The sequence below is a fragment of the Pleurodeles waltl genome, chromosome 11 (assembly GCF_031143425.1).
Source record: "Pleurodeles waltl isolate 20211129_DDA chromosome 11, aPleWal1.hap1.20221129, whole genome shotgun sequence".
Taxonomy (NCBI): domain Eukaryota; kingdom Metazoa; phylum Chordata; class Amphibia; order Caudata; family Salamandridae; genus Pleurodeles; species Pleurodeles waltl.
The window spans coordinates 696,875,932-696,896,079 of NC_090450.1; the positions used below are offsets into that span (position 1 = coordinate 696,875,932).

General features: G+C 44.8%; 1 protein-coding gene across 4 annotated transcripts in view; it reads right to left on the reverse strand.

Annotated features, from left to right (window-relative positions):
- GCK (glucokinase) overlaps nt 1-20,148 on the reverse strand; it is a 177,428-nt gene that overhangs the window by 13,803 nt on the left and 143,477 nt on the right. The window contains exon 1 of one of the 4 annotated variants that reach the window (XM_069214256.1): nt 18,822-18,934. The exons of 1 other annotated variant lie outside the window; for it this stretch is intronic. In XM_069214256.1, coding sequence (XP_069070357.1) covers nt 18,822-18,934 — 113 coding nt within the window. Of the gene's footprint in view, nt 1-4,688; nt 5,106-5,156; nt 5,348-18,821; nt 18,935-20,148 lie in introns of those variants that run through there. 2 more of the 4 variants (XM_069214255.1, XM_069214257.1) reach the window with 2 other exon arrangements.

The following is a 20,148-nucleotide window of genomic DNA, read 5'->3' on the forward strand; positions in this document are numbered from 1 at the left end:
GATCCAGTTCAGCATGCAAACAGAAGTCAGAGGTATTTTGGCCAACTCCTAGCAACCTTCTGCCGAAGTGATTTTCCTCTATCACAGGGGCCCTGTTTTCCGTATAGCCCCAAAGTGGAGCCCCATACAACAGGACTGGGAGACATTTGCGCCTATAAACTTCAAGCAAAGGCTTAATAGTTTTATTTCCCACCCTTGCAGCAAACTCAAACGTGGCACCAACTGTGCCATTAAAAAGCACCCCTCTTCTAGAAATACAAGATTTCCAGGTGCCCTTATCATTAAATAGGGGAATTCCTGAAACCTACTAATTACTTGCTCATTTATCTTCAGCCCTCCCACCCTACTCACTGGTTTACCATACACCATAAAATAAGATTTACTACAATTTATCTCTAGGTCTAAAGCTGACATAAAAATTACATAGGCTTTGACTGCCTCACGAAGACCATTCATGGTGTGGGCCATAAGCACTGCATCATCAGCATAGATAAATACCGGGACACTCTTACCATTAATTTTAGGAGCATCCTTACATCGTTCAACTAAAAAGTTAAACAGCCCATTTGTATACAGAAGGAAAAGGGTAGGAGCCAGGACACACCCCTGGCGTACACCCCTGGCGTACACCCCTGTTAAGCTCAAACGAATCCGTACATTCCCCATTTGGCCCAACCCCCACGTTAGCGTTAGATCCTAAGTGGAGATAGTGAAGCAACTCCACGATTTGGAGATCCATACCCAACCGGGTAAGCCTCTGCCACAGCTTTCTCCGATTAACCTTGTCAAAGGCACAACTAAGATCCATGAATGCAAGATACAAAGTGCCCTTCTTGGCTTGCGTGTATTTATCAATAAACATAAGCAAATTTAAGCACTGTTCCTGGATAACAAGCCCTTCCCTAAAACTGTACTGGACCCTGCTCAAAATTGCATCAAATCCTCAATGCACCTTAATATAATCCGAACCAAAATTTTAGCTGAAGAATCAAGGAGTGAGATTGGGCGATATGACTTGGGATCATTTCGCTCACCCTTTTTATACACAAGAATAATACATCCCGACCCCCAAGTGGCAGGGACTCCCACGCTAACAGCTGCACTGAGGACACTGAGGAGGATAGGCTCCCACAGCTGAGGGCAATATTTATAGAGATCGATTGGGATAGTATCCAGGCCCGGGGCCATGCAGCGCCTCCCTTACCTCTGAGAGTGTAAACTTAATAGCTAAATTGGGGGGATTGTCATATTGTTTAACCGTTTTCTCTCCTAGGGAGCTCCCCTGAAAAATCCTACAGAAATGACTCACACAAACCTCAGGGGCAATATTGCAGCCCAGGTCCTCAGACTTTTCTGTCTCAATGAATCCCCTATTTACAACCTTCCAAAACAGGTCTGGGTTCTTATGATCTATTGCACGTTCCAATTTCTTCCAGGCTAGCTCCTTGAGCTTTAGCTTTCTTGCCCTCAGAACAATTTTATACTGAGCCCTCGCATCCCTTACGTGGGCCTTATCTCTTGGATGTTCATTTAAAGCCTTCCTCAGGGATTTCTTTACCTCATAACAGGGCTTGCTAAACCATCCACCCTTATACTTACAGGAGGACTGAGCAGCTACAATCAAACAATCTTTAAAAGCTACATTTACTCTAAACATAGCATCCATGACTTTCCCTGATCTGGGTGATTCTGCCAGAAGTATACCTGTAATCAGATTTAGGTTTTCACCCAACACCCTCACTACTACTTGCAGGATATTTACCTGTCTCCAACCAAATCTCCTACCCTGATCTTTATTCCTCACCAAAGCTGGCCCTCCCCACCCTGGTTTGCGTAAAATCTCAGGAAAATTAAAGAAAATCGTGACGGGGGTTATGATCACTAAAGTGCTTTACTACCACCTCACCGTGCATAACCAAGTTTTTTAAAGATGGGGACACAAAGATGTAATCAATTGTTGTTCCAACCCATCTGCCTACAAAAGTTGGGGCCTGATGTGAACCCGCAACTTCCATGTCGCAAGTATTCAGAAAACCCAAGCTCCGTAGGCCCTTAATCAGGTCCCTGCCCCTTGGGTCCTGTAATCCCTCAGCTTTATATACCTCGTGATCCAACTAAAGGGATTCACCACCGTACTATGCCACCCTATCTTGGCATTAAAATCCTCTGACACAACAGCACAGAACACCAATCCAAACCCCTCCAATCTACAGGAGTCCCAGACAGCATTGTAAAAGTGTTCCAACAGGACATTAAGGCGGTCATTCTGACCGAGGCGGGTGGTGGTCGCCGCCCGCCATGCGGTCACCGCCGAATGACCGCACCGCGGTCAAAAGACCGCGGCGGCCATTCCAGCTGGGCCGGCGGGCGCCCCCCAAAAGAGCGCCCGCCGGCCCAGCGGGAAAGCCCCTGCAACAATTAAGCCGGCTCCGAATGGAGCCGGCGGAGTTGCAGGGGTGCGACGGGTGCAGTGGCACCCGTCGCGATTTTCACTGTCTGCTAAGCAGACAGTGAAAATCTTTGTGGGGCCCTGTTAGGGGGCCCCACGACACCCGTTCCTGCCAGCCTGGTTCTGGCGGTGAAAAACGCCAGAAACAGGCTGGCGAGAAGGGGGTCGGAATCCCCATGGTGGCGCTGCAAGCAGCGCCGCCATGGAGGATTCCCTGGGCCAGGGGAAAACCTGCGGGAAACCGCTGGTTCCCCTTTTCTGACCGCGGCTTTACCGCCACGGTCAGAATAGCCCGGGAAGCACCGCCAGCCTGTTGGCGGTGCTTCCGCTGCCCTCCGACCGCCAGGGTTGGAATGAGGGCCTAAATTTGTTTGGAAAGACTACCCAAACAATCAATATACCCTGATGGTTGCAGGTAATTTGATATGCTCTCGATATTTTAGATAATCAGATTAGAGTAACTAGACCCCATTTAGGACGACCTCCTTGAGGCTGAGCGGCCGGGACTGCAAACCTTTGATATCCAACCCAGACTGTCAGCCCATCCAACCAGGTTTCTTGAAGTAGAATGAAATCATACTGTACCAGAAACCTTATCCATTCACAATCTGATAGCTTAGTGTCATACCCTGCTACATTCCATGAAATAAGACAGCACTTTGTGGTCTTTCCACCCTGATCTTCCATGTTCATAATAGCATTAGGGGGTTCTACCATGCCCACTAAAGATCTCCATGCATAGCGTCAATCCACCTCCTCCAGATCAGGAATAAAAATGGGATCATTCCCCATACTAGTTGGCTGTAAAATACCCTGCCCTCGATTGGGATTCCTAGGAGTCCTAATTGGAAAATCAACAGTCTGCCAAGTATGACTATAAAAGAAGCCCAAGGGGACCATACCAATCTTTCCCTTCCTTTGGAAAGCCAAGCTTTGTGTCAATAGGAGCTGCTGGGCCAGATCTGGAAATCTGCAATTTACAACAATACAATCCCCATTTCCCACTTTTTCTCGTGGCCCAACCCAATCGATTCTTCTGACAAACAGAATATTCCTAAGGTCTTTGCAAGCAAAATCACAGTTTTTACTCAGCCAGTGACAAGTCTTATTTTTTAGCTGGTCTGTGGATTCACTAGAACCTAGTGCTAGAGAAAGAATGTCTGTAAGCACCACCACGTAGGGCGCACAGGCTGGAGGGAGGTCTGAACAAACAAGTGGAGAACCTTTCTTCAAATGCGGATCATGAACCTTACCACTTTGTTGAGACTCCCTTCCATTCTCCATTTGCCTACTACCAGTTAACCTTCCGACTCTCAGCCTGTTATTTTTCCCTACATCTGCTGATGGATCAACTGGGGCAGCCGAGGCATTCTCCACGCAATTTTCAAGAGCCCCCAAATTTGAAAAACTTGTGGGTTGCCGCACATCTCTATCCAGGGCCCTAGAGTGTCTCTCACACAGGAACATCCCCTCGGATGGTTGACTTTGACAACTGAAATTCAAACGGCCACCCTCAGCTGTGACTGGGCTAAACCTCTCCTACCCACACAACAGGGAAACTGCATTTTCAGGCACCTGCAATTGCTCCAGAACCGGGGCCAAACTAGCCTCAATCATCTCCCTGAACTTCATCAGTATGTTTTCAACACCGAGACCCGGGGACTGACTGGGGCCAGTGCCATCCATTAAACACGTAGCATTCAAATTTACAGATGGAAGCGGTTTTAATTTTTTCACAACTTTCTTCAATGTCTTTTCCTTTTTCAAGGGAGGGCTGCTACTGTCCGGGGGGGAAACCATCAGAAGCCTCTTACTCTTCCTTATTGTCCCAGTGAAACCATTTGCCCCTGTATCTGCTGGCATTGAGGCAAACCTCCCTGCTCTCTCTGTAGGGGTCCATCCTCATCTTCCGATGATCCCAGAGCCTCATTTTCTAAAGAGACTTGCTGCCAATCACCCATCTCCAGTGAAAGTCTCCTCTCTGCCAAGTCAATCTCCTTGGTGACTATCCCAACTCCTCTGGCAAGAAAGGAGTCCAGCGTTGTATTCGAACTTCCCTTTCCTCCTCCAGTTTGTAGGGCCCTTCTCCTGCCCATCCTCACAGTAATCCAGGCGGTGGGTTTCCCTAGGGAACAGCAGGTCATCTACAACCAGTTTTAAGTGTAGTAGTTTCTAATAGGGGTAGGAGGTCTCAATCAGTAGTAATTTATACAATAGTCAGTAGAATCGGAACACTCACCCGCCGTACCGGAACTAAGAGGGGTGGCCCAGCCCAGCCTCTTCCGGTCAGTGACGGGCAAAGGATGGGCCCACCCTTGGCCCGGGTGCGGCCCGGAGGCATCCCGCTCAGCGGTAGACAGTTCAGCGCTTTAAGCGATTGCCGGTTTTTGGCTCCGCCCCTCCTCATGCAGCTTCTGGGACACAGAGTCCCCTTACTGGATGCCGCGTGTGCCGCGGGGTGGTAGACAGTTCAGCGCTTTAAGCGCTCGCTGGTTTTTGGCTCCGCTCCTCCTCCTGCATCTTCTGGGACACAGAGTCCCCTTCATGGATGCCGAGCGTCCCGCGCGGGGTGGACAGTTCAGCGCTTTAAGCGATTGCCAGTTTTTGTCTCTTCCTCTCCTCCTGCAGCTTCTGAGACACAGAGTCCCCTTCCTGGATGCAGCGCATCCCGTGCGGCGGTAGGCAGTTCAGCGCTTTAAGCACTCACCTGTTTTCTGCTCCGCCCCTCCTCCTGCAGCTTCTGGGACACAGAGTCCCCTTCCTGGATGCCGCGCGTCCCACGCAGCGGTAGACAGTGCAGCGCTTTAAGTGCTTGCCGGTTTTTGGCTCCGCCCCTCCTCCTGCAGCTTCTGGGACACAGAGTCCCCATACAGGATACCGCATGTCCCGCACGGCGGTAGACAGTTCAGCGCTTTAAGTGCTCGCTGGTTTTTGGCTCCGCCCCTCCTTCTGCAGCCTCTTGGACACAAAGTCCCCTTCATGGATACAGAGCGTCCTGCGCAGGGTGGACAGTTCAGCGTTTTAAGCGCTCGCCGGTTTTTGGCTCTGCCCCCCCTCCTGCAGCTTCTGGGACACAGAGTCCCCTTCCTAGATGCCGCGCACCAACCTCATCATTTTGGACTTGTAGTCAAACAATCAGTTTCTTTGATCAGGCACAAAGTAGCACATTATACAAGTCTGTTTACTTATGGCACTCTTGTACAAGACTGAACCTTCTGAATACTATGCCTCGTAATTGTCCCTTTGTGAGAGAACTGTGAAAAGTATCCAAACTAAAGAAGAGGGAGACATTTTTTTGAAAATTGAGTTTCCAACTAACATGACCTGTAACACATTAAGTCATAGCAGCAGAAGTATAATCGCCCGTCTCCCCCATACCTGCGTGCATGGCATATAAGCGAAACTAAAATCTCATTAGAGCCCCTACATCAAAGGCATATCTGCCACAATAGATATTCAATCTCAACATTAGCTTCAGCCCTTGTGATTCCCTGGGCCCTGAAAGGAGGTATGCCACCAAAGGGCCCCAAATGTCTTTGGGCCTAGAAGTGCCCAGCAGTTCCTCTACATAAAGTTCCAGTTGGGATCTGCAGTGCTCCGTGTCCAATAGCCAGTTCTCCTTAGTGTGTTTAACCCTACAACCCCAGTGAAGGGCTACCATCGTGTTGTGGCCTGAGATCCTCGAGATCTCTGACATTATCCATTGATGATATCAGAGATCGGAATACGGAGGTTCAGAGGATTCGGGGAAAGGCAGTTGAGCGAGGAGTTGGAGGCGAGGGACCTGTTGTGCTTCTGGTGGATGTTTTTTTCCACATAATAAAGACTTGTGGAATAAAAGTGAATGTCTAGAGTCATCCTGACAAGTGGCGACGAGGCGGAAACATCCACCAGTTTGTTGAACCGCAGCGTGCTATCGATCAGCTTTCAAGACATTCGGTGATGTCTTTACTTCTGATTTGGTGAGGCCCAATTCATGTTTTGCGGCACAAATCATCTGTTGGCAGTTTCTAAAACACAAGTTTTAGAAAAGTGTACGTTGACTTAGGACAATCAGGAACATTTGATGAATGCCTGTGCCTAATGGAGCGTGTCAGTTGAATCTGGCTACGCGCAACATTTCCCTCGAGCGCTGTCTTGCTCTTAAAGTTCTGCCTACCTCGAGCGCTGTCTCGCAGATATTTGAGTGCCAGTTCCTCCTTTAATGTCGGCGCGCATCAATGCAGCTTGTTGGATTCAAGTGTTGGCTCTGTTCCTGTCGTAATCCTCTTTTGGAAAAAGAATAGAGAGCTAACTCAGTTCCTGTTTTTTTAAAGTGGTCTCTATCCAAAACCTAGACCGCTGACTTTATTTCCTGCTATACAATCTTAAGAATGACCATTTTCAAGTTCAACCCTTTCTGGAAGCTAGAATACTGACTTCATTTCCTGTTGTATAGCAGGAAGTGGTGTTATATGATTATTATTTTTTTGGGTGTTCTCTACAAATATTGCAATATGTCACAAATAGCTCCCCTTAATTTATCTCAACCACCCAATTTTTATCTGAATGTGGTGAGCCTGTTTTACCTTGGAAGAAATGGATTAATTTGTTTGTCTTATTTGATTGGTATTGGTGGGGAAATTTTTTTCACCTGTGAGGAAACAAGGAATTCTTTTACATAATCTAGGTATTGAAGGAAGGAACAAATATGACAGTTTTTACCTTATTGCAATTGGCACTGCTGATGGTGACACCAGAGATGTTTATGAAATGTCAGTCATGATGCTTAAAAAAACATTTTGGAACCCGTATGAACATTGTCGTGGAAAGACACACATTTTTTGTGAGGTCTCAAGCTAAAGATGAGAGAGTTGGAAATTGTGTCTCTCAAAACCTTAGCACAAACTTGTGAATTTTGTGATTTAACTGACTCTCTCATCAGGGATCAACTTGTGCGGTGTACCAACAATCCGAGAGTGCAGGAAAAGTTATTGGCAAAAAATTCTTCTTTACATGACGCTATTATTATTGTGGAAAGTATGCTACTTATTGGGCAAAGGAGATGAAGGACACTGTTTCTAATTTTCATGCCCTTCCTATGCCCTCGAAGGAAACTATGTCCAACTCTATCCATGAAGAAGATATTGTACAAAAAGTGCCAGGACGGATAAGAGTGAGTAATGATTTGCCTAAGGACTCCAGAATTAAGTGCTACAAATGTGGTAGTCCTTGCCATCTTGCTAACAACCCAAAGTGTTTTGCAAGAAATGTCAACTGTAGGAATTGTGGCAAGTAAGGACATTTAGCAAAAGTTTGCAAAGGCCATAAAATAAACATGGTGGATGAAACACCAGTGAGTCAACAGATGATATTAAATGTGAGTTGCCCTGGTAACCAGCATATTATAGGAGATGACTCTAGGAAATTGGTTATGCCGAAATGTGACATTAAGATTGATGGGAAAGTTGTTCCTGTTCTTGCGGTTTCAGGATCTCCTTTCACTTTGAATGGTGATAAGAACTGGGAGACAATTTCTGGAAGTGCCAGAGTTGAACTATCACCTCCTGACAGCGACCCCGTAGGCTATGGTGGACAGAAGATTGACTTATTTGGATACTCCCTCATGACAATAAGATTTAAGGGGCGAGAAACAATAGGGAAGGTTTATGTAGCCAAACGAGGAAACAATTTGTTGGGTTGGAGACATCAAAGGGATTTAGGTATTATTCTTAATCCGAACTCACGTGATCAAGTCCTTTCGGTATCTCATGTTGGGGGTGATGCGGATATTGTGAGTGAATTTCCTGAAGTGTTTAATGATAAGTTGGGGCTACTAGTGGATTTTAAACATAAGATCATTCTGAAATCTGGTGTTAAACCAGTTGTGCATAAAGTAAGGAAAATGCCTCATTTTATGTTAAACCCACTGAAAGAAGAACTCAATAGGTTGTTGGGTTTGGGAATTATTGAAGAGATTGAAGCCTCAGAATGGTTGGCTCCCATTGTTCTTGTTCCTAAGGATAATGGTTAAAAGATAAGAATGTGTGTGGATTTGAGGGGGCTCAACCAATGTATCTGGGTAGATGACCAACCACTACCAAATATTAATGAAACCCTGACAATGTTACCTAACGCCAAAATATTTAGTGTAATGAATTTACCTGCAGCATACCATCAAATCTTACTTCATGAAGACTCGAGGCATCTTACATCTTTTGTCACGTCTTTTGGAGCATTCAGGTTTGTTAGGATGCCATTTGGGCTAGCTTTGGCTGCTGTGTGTTTTCAAAGAGTGATGAAGGAAGTACTCAAGGGTCTTAATTCAGTATTGTTTTTTCAGGATGATATGCTTGTCTGTGGTGAAGATGAAGAAACGCATGATGCAGATTTGAGAGCAGTATTGAGGAGGTTAAAAGAAAAGGGGTTGACTCTGAAAAAAGAAAAATGTAAATTCAGAGAACGAACAGTTTCATATTTGGGTCATACCATCTCTGGTGATGGAATTAAACCTAAGCTAACGTTGGCTAAGTCGATTACATCTATGCCCACACCTTCAGACAAGGATCAACTGCAATCATTTTTATGTCTTGCGGAATACTATTCAAAAGTCATTAAGAACTTTGCAAGTGTTGTCCAACCTTTAAGAATTATGCTAAGGAAAGGTGTGAGTTTTGAGTGGTCCTCAGAATGTGAAGAAGCTTTTGATTTTGTGAAAGCCAAAGATAGGGAAATGCCTACTTTGGGTCATTTTGACACCAAAAGCAAAACTGTGTTGTCCACTGATGCAAGTTTGAAGGGTCTTGGTGCAGTTCTCTCAAAGATGGTGGATGGTGAAGAAAGAGTTGTAGCTTTTGCATCTCGTTCACTTAAGGGGTCAGAAGTACGTTATTCTGTTATAGAGCGTGAGGCTTTGGCTTGTTATTGGGCTATAAATCATTTTATGTACTATCTATGGGGCTTACCATTTGTACTTAGAAGTGATCACAGACCTTTGGTCCAGATATTTGCTTGTCAGAATGTTGATAACATGACTCCGCGTATCAAACACTGGGTGGAAAACTTGATGGAGTACAATTTTCAAGTTGAGTATTTACCTGGGAAAAAGAATATTCCAGCTGATTTACTTTCTAGGTCGCCTGTGGCAGATCACATCTTGGATGATCATGTTTCGATATTGTGGGTCAAAGAGTCGGCCATAGATAAAGATGAGTAGCATTTAGAGTGTGAAAGGTTGCTGTTCGTAAGTTGGTTTCTAATTATGTGGTAAAGGGTTGGCCTAGTTTAAGTAGATGTTCAGAAGGTACAAGTGCATTTTGGAATGTCAGAGATGAGTTAAGTATTGTTGAGAGTAATTTATATAGATGTGATAGGCTTATTCCACCAACTGGATTATATGAAAAGTTGATCAACTTGGCTCATTAAGGACATTTAGGTAGGAATTTGACTAAAGCAAGTGTTAGAGAATGTTACTGGTGGCCTGGCATGGATAGGCTGGTAGAAGCAATTGTAAAAGATTGTATGCAATGTGCAAACAATGATAAGAGAAAAACCGTGAGAACTACTCCTTTGTCTCCTGTCCCTATTCCAGATGAGCCTTGGCACAAATTGGGGCTGAACCTGGTTGGACCATTTGAAACCTTAACTTCCAATGAGAGATTTGTCATTGTTTTGGTAGATTAAACTTCTAAGTGGGTCACGGCCAGTTGTGTAAGTTCAATCACTACCAGGTTGTCATCGAGTTTTTAACTGATGTGTTTGCTTGTGAAGGCATTCCTAAAGTGATTATCACAGATAATGGGGTACAATTTACTTCAATATAAATGAAGAATTTTGTTAATAGCCTGGCCATTTCTCATTTTCGTACTGCACTGTATTCTCATCAAGCTAATGGTCTGGTTGAGAAGATGAATCAATTGGTGAGAGCTAGTGTGCAGACTGCTCTTGATAAAAGACTACCTTTGAAGGCTGCCCTCAGAGAAAAACTGTGGGCTCATAGAAATGCTCCGAATGTTGTGACGGGTATGTCTCTGTTTAGAATTTTAAGAGGCAGAATGGCGGGCTCCAAATTATCTCCATTATGGTTGAAGCCGGGAGGAAAGTGTGAGGACTCATTAGGGCCTATCCATAACAAGGTAACTGCAAATCAAGCCAAGTATAAGAAAGTATTTGATAACAGACATAGTGCTCTTCAAAGAGATTGGCATGTGGGTGATTTGGTTTATGTTAAAAAACCTACGTGGACACAAAAAGGTGAATCTAAATTTATGGGGCCAAGGAAAATTGTACAAGTCAAAAGGAATGTTGTGGTCCTAGAAGGAGGTGGTGTATGGAGTATGTCACGTTTGGCTAAATGTGGAAATACAGATTTGAGTCTGGGAAACATGTGCAAAGAGCAGAGTAGCAAAGAGCAGAATGGTGATGAGCCTGATTATGGTGTAGAGACTAGAAGAAGCATTAGGAAGAAAACATTTCCTAGACATTTGAAAGACATTGTACACTGAAGGATTGATGTGATTGTGTGATGTATAAAAGCACATTCAAGTGTTCTAATAATTTTTGTGATGTATAAAAGCACATTCAAGTGTTCTAATAATTTGTGTTTTAAAAATGTTGTATTAATTCTATCTACATATAATGTACATACCTTTCATTGTTATCCTGTTATTCAGATATGTTTTTGTCTATTTCCATTATTTTATTTTTGTTCTTAGAATCATATTGTAATAGAAGATAAAATATAGTAAATTTGTTATGTTACTGTGAAGGGGAAGATGTGTTGTGGCCTGAGATCCTCGAGATCCCTGACATTATCCACTGAGATGTCAGAGATTGGAATACGGAGTTTCCGAGGATTCGGGGAAAGGCGGTTGAGCGAGAAGTTGGACCTGTTGTGCTTCTGGTGGATGTTTTTTCCACATAATAAAGACTTGTGGAATAAAAGTGAGCGTCTAGAGTCATCCTGACACATTGTTTTTGCCAACAACAGGGCCACTGACACAATACCCGAGTATTAGGCTGAAGATCTTTGACCAAACCTAGTAGGCAGATCACAGGGTTGCAGACCACAAGCTCTGCCACCATATCTGTTAGAGTCACAGTGACTTGAGACCAATATTGTATAATGGAGGGACCTTGCCAAGCCAAGTGTACAAAATGCACCTATAGGACCCCACAATGTAAACAGTTTGCATCATCCTGTACTCCAAATTTGCATACTTTGACAGGAGTGTAACACGTTTGGTGCAAAAATTTGAAATTAATTAATCTCAAGTTGCAACTGGAAGTAAGTGTGTGTGTAGCGAACAGCAGAACCTCCATTCTGTCTTCTCTAAAGGGTTGGGGAAGTATTGCATTTCAGCTCTCTGGGGCCTTAGCTGTGGTCACCTGCTTCTCCTCTAGCACTCCATTACAAAGTTCAGTAATCAAGTGTCGCTGCAAGGGGCTTTTGAGGAGAACCTGTAACGCAGTAAGAGTAGGGCGTGCCTCTGAGAGCTGAGGGTAGATGGCGCGCATAACCACCCGATGCTGATATTATATGAACGTCAACAGTGAAGTGTGGCCCTGTTCACAAATGAGTGCCTTGGTGGTGTTGCAGTGCCAATGCCAGAGCATATAATGGAAATTTCCCTGCTAGTCCTCCCAGTTGCTGCCACGCCGTGGATGTGGCTTGTATTGTGTTACTGTCAGTGCATGGAATCCCCTTACAACTATGTGTTAGTATAGCAGTGAGTGAGACGGGGTGAGCATCATCATCTGCGTTGTGTGGCGTGTAGTCATGTCTTACAAACTAATAATGGGCAAAATGCGCCTGCGCTCAAAGATAATAGAGGTAAAAATCAGGGGCATTTAAATTCCCCCCTCCCCCATCGTATGGTAAGGTGAGTATATCCCAACTAATTCTTGGTTGCTTGCTGGCCCAAACTATTGTAAGCAAGCGTGTCCTCAATTTCTGAAAGAGATACACTGGCAGAACAATGGGTATGTTTACAAACGGGTGCAGAAATGAGGGTAATATTACAGTTTTAAGGACGGCCATCCTGTCCACCAGTGACAATGGCAGCTTTGTCCATTTAGCCACTTGATATTCCAGTTTAGAGATAGCTCTACCACAGTTAGAATGGACACCTGCTCGGGGTCTCTATGTATCCACACTCCTAAGTATTTAACAGGATTTGTGACCTACGTTAGCAGAAAGTCAAGGAAGCACTGCTTAGTGTCATATAACAGATTTTGACCAGTTAATACATAGGCCAGAATAATACTGAAATTTAATGTATTCGCGTATCACAGGAGATAAGTGCACATGGGGATCCCAGACATATAACACCATGCCATCCGCATAAAGTGAGACACTCAAAGGCTACAACCGAACCGCGGAGCAGGCACTGCATGTAGCTGCCTGTCGACACATGCCAGAAGTTCCAATGTTATTGCTAATAATAATGGCGGGGAAAATTCTGCTTCATGCCTCTGCCTAAGGGAAATCCCTCAGATGTGTGCCCATTGACTCGCACCCGGGCCAACAGATCTCTATATAGAAGGCGTATCCAGCAGAGAAATGCCTCAGACATGCCCATGCAGCCATAATGATGAACATGTATTCCCATGCTATAGAATCGAAAGCCTTGGCGGCATCTAATAAGACCGCCACCACTTGTGGAGCAGGGTCCAGCTGATGGAATAATGTGAATATAGTATACAGGTTATACAGAGTTGAGCTGGGTGGTATAAAGCCACCCTGATCTGGTAAAAACCAGCTTGGGGAGTAGGGTCTGAAACCGGCTCACCAGTATTTTGACTAGAATTTTTGAATCAATATTTATTAGAGAATGGCCAATAGGACTCAAATAATTCTGGTGTTTCATCCGGTTTCAACAGTGTGACTAATACCGCGTCCCGCAAGGAGAGGGGCAGTATCCGTTTCTGATAGGCCTCTTCATATACAGCATGAAGCCAGGAGCTCACAGAATTACGTATAGAATTCACCTGTCAGGCCATCAAGCCTGGGTGTTTAGCCATTTTGGAGTGCCCGTATCGCTTCCCTAACGTCTTTGACTTTGGTGGATTGCATGAGATATTCCTGCTTGGCCGGAGACATCCACGGCAGTGCCACGTTCTCTAGATATAGATTAATATCAGCTGTTGTAGTAGCCCACTGGTACTGTATAAGCCCATGTAGAAGTTCTTAAAGGTGGTAAGGATAGCTGGCGTGTCATTGTGCACATGTGCGTCTGATTCAACTATCTTAACTATATGTTCAGCGCTCCTTGGTGTTCTGAGTCATTCGACTAAGCTGCGACCAGACCGTCCCCTCTCCCTGTATGCACGCGCCACATATTGTTAGGAAGGAAACTGTGACTCCTGTGTTGCAAGGTCAAGAAAGTCAGTCAGGTGCTCGCGGATAGCACCAGGGTAGCCTGGCTGGAACCAACATCATAGTTGCGTTCAAGAGAGTGCAGCCTGTTTTATGTAATTTAGTTTGTATTGCTTTTAACACTCCTGCTTGGGTGCTCATACGGTTCCCCCTACTCGTGACCCTAAAGGCCTCCCAGAAGGTGTCTTTTCTAGCCACATTCCTCACATTTGTCTCCAAGTATTCGATGATTGCCACACGGACACGTTCTTTAAACACATCATCTAAGGGTGCCACTGCACAAAATCGCCATGTGAAGGGGGAGTGGTGATGGCAGGTAGTGCCAAGCGCAACAGTACTGGTGAATGGTCTGAAAGTGTATGAGGCTGGTGTTTAATCTCAACAACCCATGGGCAGCTCCCCTTAGATATCAACCAGTAGTCCACTCTGGACCATGTCCAATGCACTGATGACAATAATGTGCCCTCCCTCTTCAGCGGGTGCCAATGCTGCCAGGCATCAGCCAACCCACTCTCCTCCATTCCCTCTAATATGATATGTGCAGATTGTTTACCATGCCAGTCATTAAGCGCTGACCTGTTTACTGTAGCATCCCCACCCCATAGGTCAGTGGATGGTGACAGTGCGTGTATATGTCTTCATGTGGACATGAAGAAGGAAGATTGTCTATATTAGGAGCATAGGTATTAACCAGGGTGCTGCAGGTGCTGCAGAGGATCCCCTGCGCAATCGTGTGCCGACCCTGGTCAGCCACCAAGGAGTGCATAACCGCGAAGGGGACTCCATGTTTCACTAACAGCAAGACCCCTCTAGCATAAGAGGAGTAGGACGATGCAAGACGTTATGCTGCCCAACAATAGCCTATTATAGTGTCTGTGGAACCCGACAGATGTGAGTCCTGCAGCAAGGCAAACTGAATATCATGGTGGTCTAAAAAATGAAGGACTTATCTGATTTTTTGGGGATTATATAACCTGCATTTATTCCAGGTTACAAAACTCACTTTACCCCCCAATATGGTCATTGTTCAAATTTACATTCAATACCTGCATATAAAGGGCTACTGGGCAGTTTTCTGCTGTACATATGGTCCGGTAATGTGGGTAACTTTGGGTAATGCACATACACCCTAACCAATAACCACAATCCCTCCCACTTCAGCAAACCCAACCTGCTAAAGACATTCCCAAACGTTACAACATAGAAATGAAAAAACACTTTGAGCAAAATAATCTTAAGAAGCACACTTTTAAGTGTCAAATCTGTTTGGGTGCTCCCTCTTGAGGGGACACAAGGTTCCCAGTTCCCCTCCAGATGGATGGAGTTGGTCAGGCTAGGCTGAATTGTGCCATCATGCAACTCAATTAAAGAGGACAGCAAATTACCACCCACACAATTGGGGAACGATGCTCCTCCACCACTGCATGCATGTGCTTCGACCTAGGCTAGGTATGTTCAAATTGAGTCAAGTACATGTGTCCTACGAAGCTTTTTCTTCTACAGTGTCATGTGGGTGCTGGTCTCGATTTCATGGCGAAACGGACTTGATGTAATCTTTGGCTACTTTGGAAGTCATAATCATTTTTTGCTATCCCTTTTAGCCATTTTGAAGTCATGCTGGGCATAGCATTACGTATGAGATACCTGTGTATTGTAGCTGTTTCTTAACAGACATGAACTCCTGGAGGGCCGCCTGGATTTAATGAAATCTGCTTACCCTGTTAGTTGATGTCTTGTTTCTTGTGCGCCAGTCTGAGCTCTGTATCCCTATAGTGTTAATTTAACAGTTTTGCAATCATTGGCCACAGAGTTGCACCAAGTGGCAGCCATGCCATGTGGAGGGGTGCACTCTTTCCACAATCTGTAGAGGAGAGATGTTTCCAGCGCCAAAGGCTGTAGTCAGCCTCGCTTCCACAAATAGATCCATCTTTCCAATGTTGGTGGACTCAGAGACCCCAGTAATTTACAAATTGTTGGAGGTCGAATGCGCCTCCAAGTACTAATTCATTGCTTGAATGACCACCAAAAGCTTTTCCATATTGAGGCAATTCGTGTTGATGGATTACAAGTGATCCTCTGCTGTCGAGATCCTCTGCTCCACCGCCGTGATTGCCGTGATTCTCGCTGACTGCTTGTCCAGCCTGGTGGACATGTGACTGATGCACAGGTTGAGGCTTACCCATCAATGGAGTGAAGCTGTTTTGCATCCCCAGCAGTGTGGAATCTAGAGAAGGTGAACTTTGGGAGCCTGAGGCCTGTGCATTATAAGGCCTGGTATTTTGTGCCGATTTGGTGGAGTTTCTAGTCTCACAATTAAGACAGGACTAACTTCTATCCGCCCTTCCCATCACAGCCTTAGTCTCAAGTTCACCAAGCGACTCCCAGGTACCTTGTCAGGTATGGGCAGTTGGTTACAGTAGCAGATTACCAACAGCCATGTCACACAATAGTACCTTGTGGCAACAAGTACCCATGCACCTATTTTACAGGTTGTCTTCAGCTAGGCCTGCTGGCAGATTTCTATACCTGCAATTTATATGTGGGCAATCAGGTGGATCGCCCCCTTGCGGCCCCAGATAGCGCCTCCTCCCCAGGTGCACCCAGTATTCTGCACAAGTTCTTTTCACCGTCAGCAGTGAACACTCCCATTATTGTCACGCAACGTAATTGGTCCTCTGATTCTCCGGTCTATTAGCACTGCATATGAATTAAAAATAGGACAGTCCACCTGTTGCCTAGGCTCGAGCACCTCATAAAGACCGTTCTGTGCCCAGTGGCAGTGTCAAAACGGAAGGCCCAACAAAAAACAAACAAACATGAAGGTTCATCAGGCTCCCGGGACTTTCCCCGGCCAGTCCGTAGAGCAGTTAGTGCGCCTGCAACCCAGGCATCCTCCATCATCAAATGAGCGTTGATTAAATACCCAGGGAGTCATGCCGACAAGCAGCATGACCATGTTGAGATAGGGCCCTGGGGCGAGGGGGAAGTGGGGGTAGTCCGGAACCACCACCACCAAACTGCCGGCTCACCTCTGTATACCCAGCATGCAGGAAATGCTGTGGTCAGAGGCCGACCGTGTGCCAGAGCGCCCGGTTGGAGGGGGGTTAGGGGTGGGGTATTTGCTGCATTCTCCTTCAGCCAACGCGCTACAGCCCCAGTTCGGGCCTCTCCCATGCAGGTAGTCTGTTTGTTGTTCTTTGCATGTGTGGCCCAATCGTCCCGCCGTTCAGCCTGGGTCGCTCTTCATGCGGCCTTGCGCTGCTCTGACCCCCGCTGTCCAGCAGACCACTCTGACTCCCGGGCCCTCAGCAACAATCTAGCGGGTTCATCACAGCCACAGAGCCTCGGTGTTGTCGGGAACCCCAGGCTGCACTGTCTCAGGGCCAGAACACCTTGCTGCACTGCCTTTTTACGACATGCAAGAACGGCGGGGTTTACCTCAGAGGCTCGAGACTGAGTCATTCCTCCATTTAAGCACTTATGAGGTCGATTGTGATCCACAGGCAGGCAGATGGCAGGGTAACAGTCAGATTTTGCTCCCGGACTGCACAGCTTCACTAAATTGCGGCCATCTTGCCTCAAGCTCTTTGGCGCCCCTCAGAGAGACAGACACATTGCAGAGACAATGAAAGAGAACTAGAAGAAGTGAATATGTCTCCTTGGGATTAATTGGGTGGATTCAACCTCATGTAGACATTTAGCCATAAAAACTTAGGCAGTCAATTGCAGTTCAATATACAGCAGTCCCTATTTAAAGATCTTTGGGGTTGGGTTCCCTTTCTATCAATACGATACAATACATGCATTAGTTGTATAATGAAGTGTGTGCACCAACAGATTACCTTTTCTGTTTTAGGTGTTTTGGAGGACTAGCATGCCTCAGGGCTGCTTAGTAATACAGAAGTGAAGAATCCAAACACACAAAAAAGAACAACTGGTCTAGAGAGAGACCTGAGATCAAATGGATCAGATCATTTTTTAACCATTTTTTTCGGATATGTTATACACTTCCTGCCTTATGGTCAAACAATCAGCCTTCCATTTTTATATTTGGGGTTTCACAGCCCAGCTTCCAAACAGATCTACTTTTAACAAAATATATACAATGGTCTTTGGGGCCACCCCTTTCAAACATTAGCTTTCTTTGACCAGTCTTTTCCAGCCATTTACTAGGGACATAGTCAATCATGACTTGGCTCAGCCTAGTGGAGTATACAACCCTCACATAAAGGTACTGTCTGTTCTGGTGTATTCTTCCATCTCCAAGTGATTGCTTGCTTTGAACTACACAAAAGACTATTTTATAACTGTAATCCTCACTGTTCACTCTAGCTAGTTCCCATGTGTCTTACTCAACTGTGCTAACCTTGCATGCGTTAAAACATTAAACTCAGACCTAATGGCTTTGACAAGGCTTGCTTGTCATCTGAGTTTTAGTTGCAGTGGTAAGAGAGGAAGAGGGTGATTGTGGTATGAGTTGGGGTTGATACTATGTGAACCACTAATGATAAATGAGTTAAATAGGAATACCAAGATTATAAATACCAACCTTAAAAGAATATTGATTGCAGAATATGAATTACTACTAAATTGTCAAGGTAATTAAACATAAGTAAGCATAGATTTACTACTCATAAATCCATGTCTACATACCTTGAAGTTACAGATATCGTCGCAGTAAGTACATGTAGAGTTACGTGTGGTAAATTACACTTAACTGTATTTACTTATCTTGACAATATAGTGTTTCGCAAAAATATGGAGCTGATATTCAAAACGTGATATTATGGTAAGTGGCATATACACAGTGATAGAAGAATGTTTTCAAGATAGACTTTGGGTAGTGGCAAGTGTTCCCTGCATGCATGAGGATAGTGGACCCATGATGTCAAATCTTCATGTACTGGCCACTTTTCTTTCTTGATCGCCACTGGGAGGCACTCATGGCTGACACTGTCGTACCCAACATTACAAACATACCAAACCGAGATATAATATGAACATTTGTCCTCTTACAGTTGCTGACCGGGGTTAAGGGAGATCTCGTCCACCACTCGATCGTACTCTAGCCGGAAGTCCTCCAGCTCACCGGTGTCTCCGAAGGCACCCCACTCAGTGTTTACACACATTCGGCCCTCCTCACCCTCCAGCTTGCTTGTCATTTGAGTTTTAGTTGCAGTGGTAAGAGAGGAAGAGGGTGATTGTGGTATGAGTTGGGGTTGATACTATGTGAACCACTAATGATAAATGAGTTAAATAGGAATACCAAGATTATAAATACCAACCTTAAAAGAATATTGATTGCAGAATATGAATTACTACTAAATTGTCAAGGTAATTAAACATAAGTAAGCATAGATTTACTACTCATAAATCCATGTCTACATACCTTGAAGTTACAGATATCGTCACGGTAAGTACATGTAGAGTTACATGTGGTAAATTACACTTAACTGTATTTACTTATCTTGACAATATAGTGGTTCGCAAAAATATGGAGCTGATATTCAAAACGTGATATTATGGTAAGTGGCATATACACAGTGATAGAAGAATGTTTTCAAGATAGACTTTGGGTAGTGGCAAGTGTTCCCTGCATGCATGAGGATAGTGGACCCATGATGTCAAATCTTCATGTACTGGCCACTTTTCTTTCTTGATCGCCACTGGGAGGCACTCATGGCTGACACTGTCGTACCCAACATTACAAACATACCAAACCGAGATATAATATGAACATTTGTCCTCTTACAGTTGCTGACCGGGGTTAAGGGAGATCTCGTCCACCACTCGATCGTACTCTAGCCGGAAGTCCTCCAGCTCACCGGTGTCTCCGAAGGCACCCCACTCAGTGTTTACACACATTCGGCCCTCCTCACCCTCCAGCTTGCTTGTCATTTGAGTTTTAGTTGCAGTGGTAAGAGAGGAAGAGGGTGATTGTGGTATGAGTTGGGGTTGATACTATGTGAACCACTAATGATAAATGAGTTAAATAGGAATACCAAGATTATAAATACCAACCTTAAAAGAATATTGATTGCAGAATATGAATTACTACTAAATTGTCAAGGTAATTAAACATAAGTAAGCATAGATTTACTACTCATAAATCCATGTCTACATACCTTGAAGTTACAGATATCGTCACGGTAAGTACATGTAGAGTTACATGTGGTAAATTACACTTAACTGTATTTACTTATCTTGACAATATAGTGGTTCGCAAAAATATGGAGCTGATATTCAAAACGTGATATTATGGTAAGTGGCATATACACAGTGATAGAAGAATGTTTTCAAGATAGACTTTGGGTAGTGGCAAGTGTTCCCTGCATGCATGAGG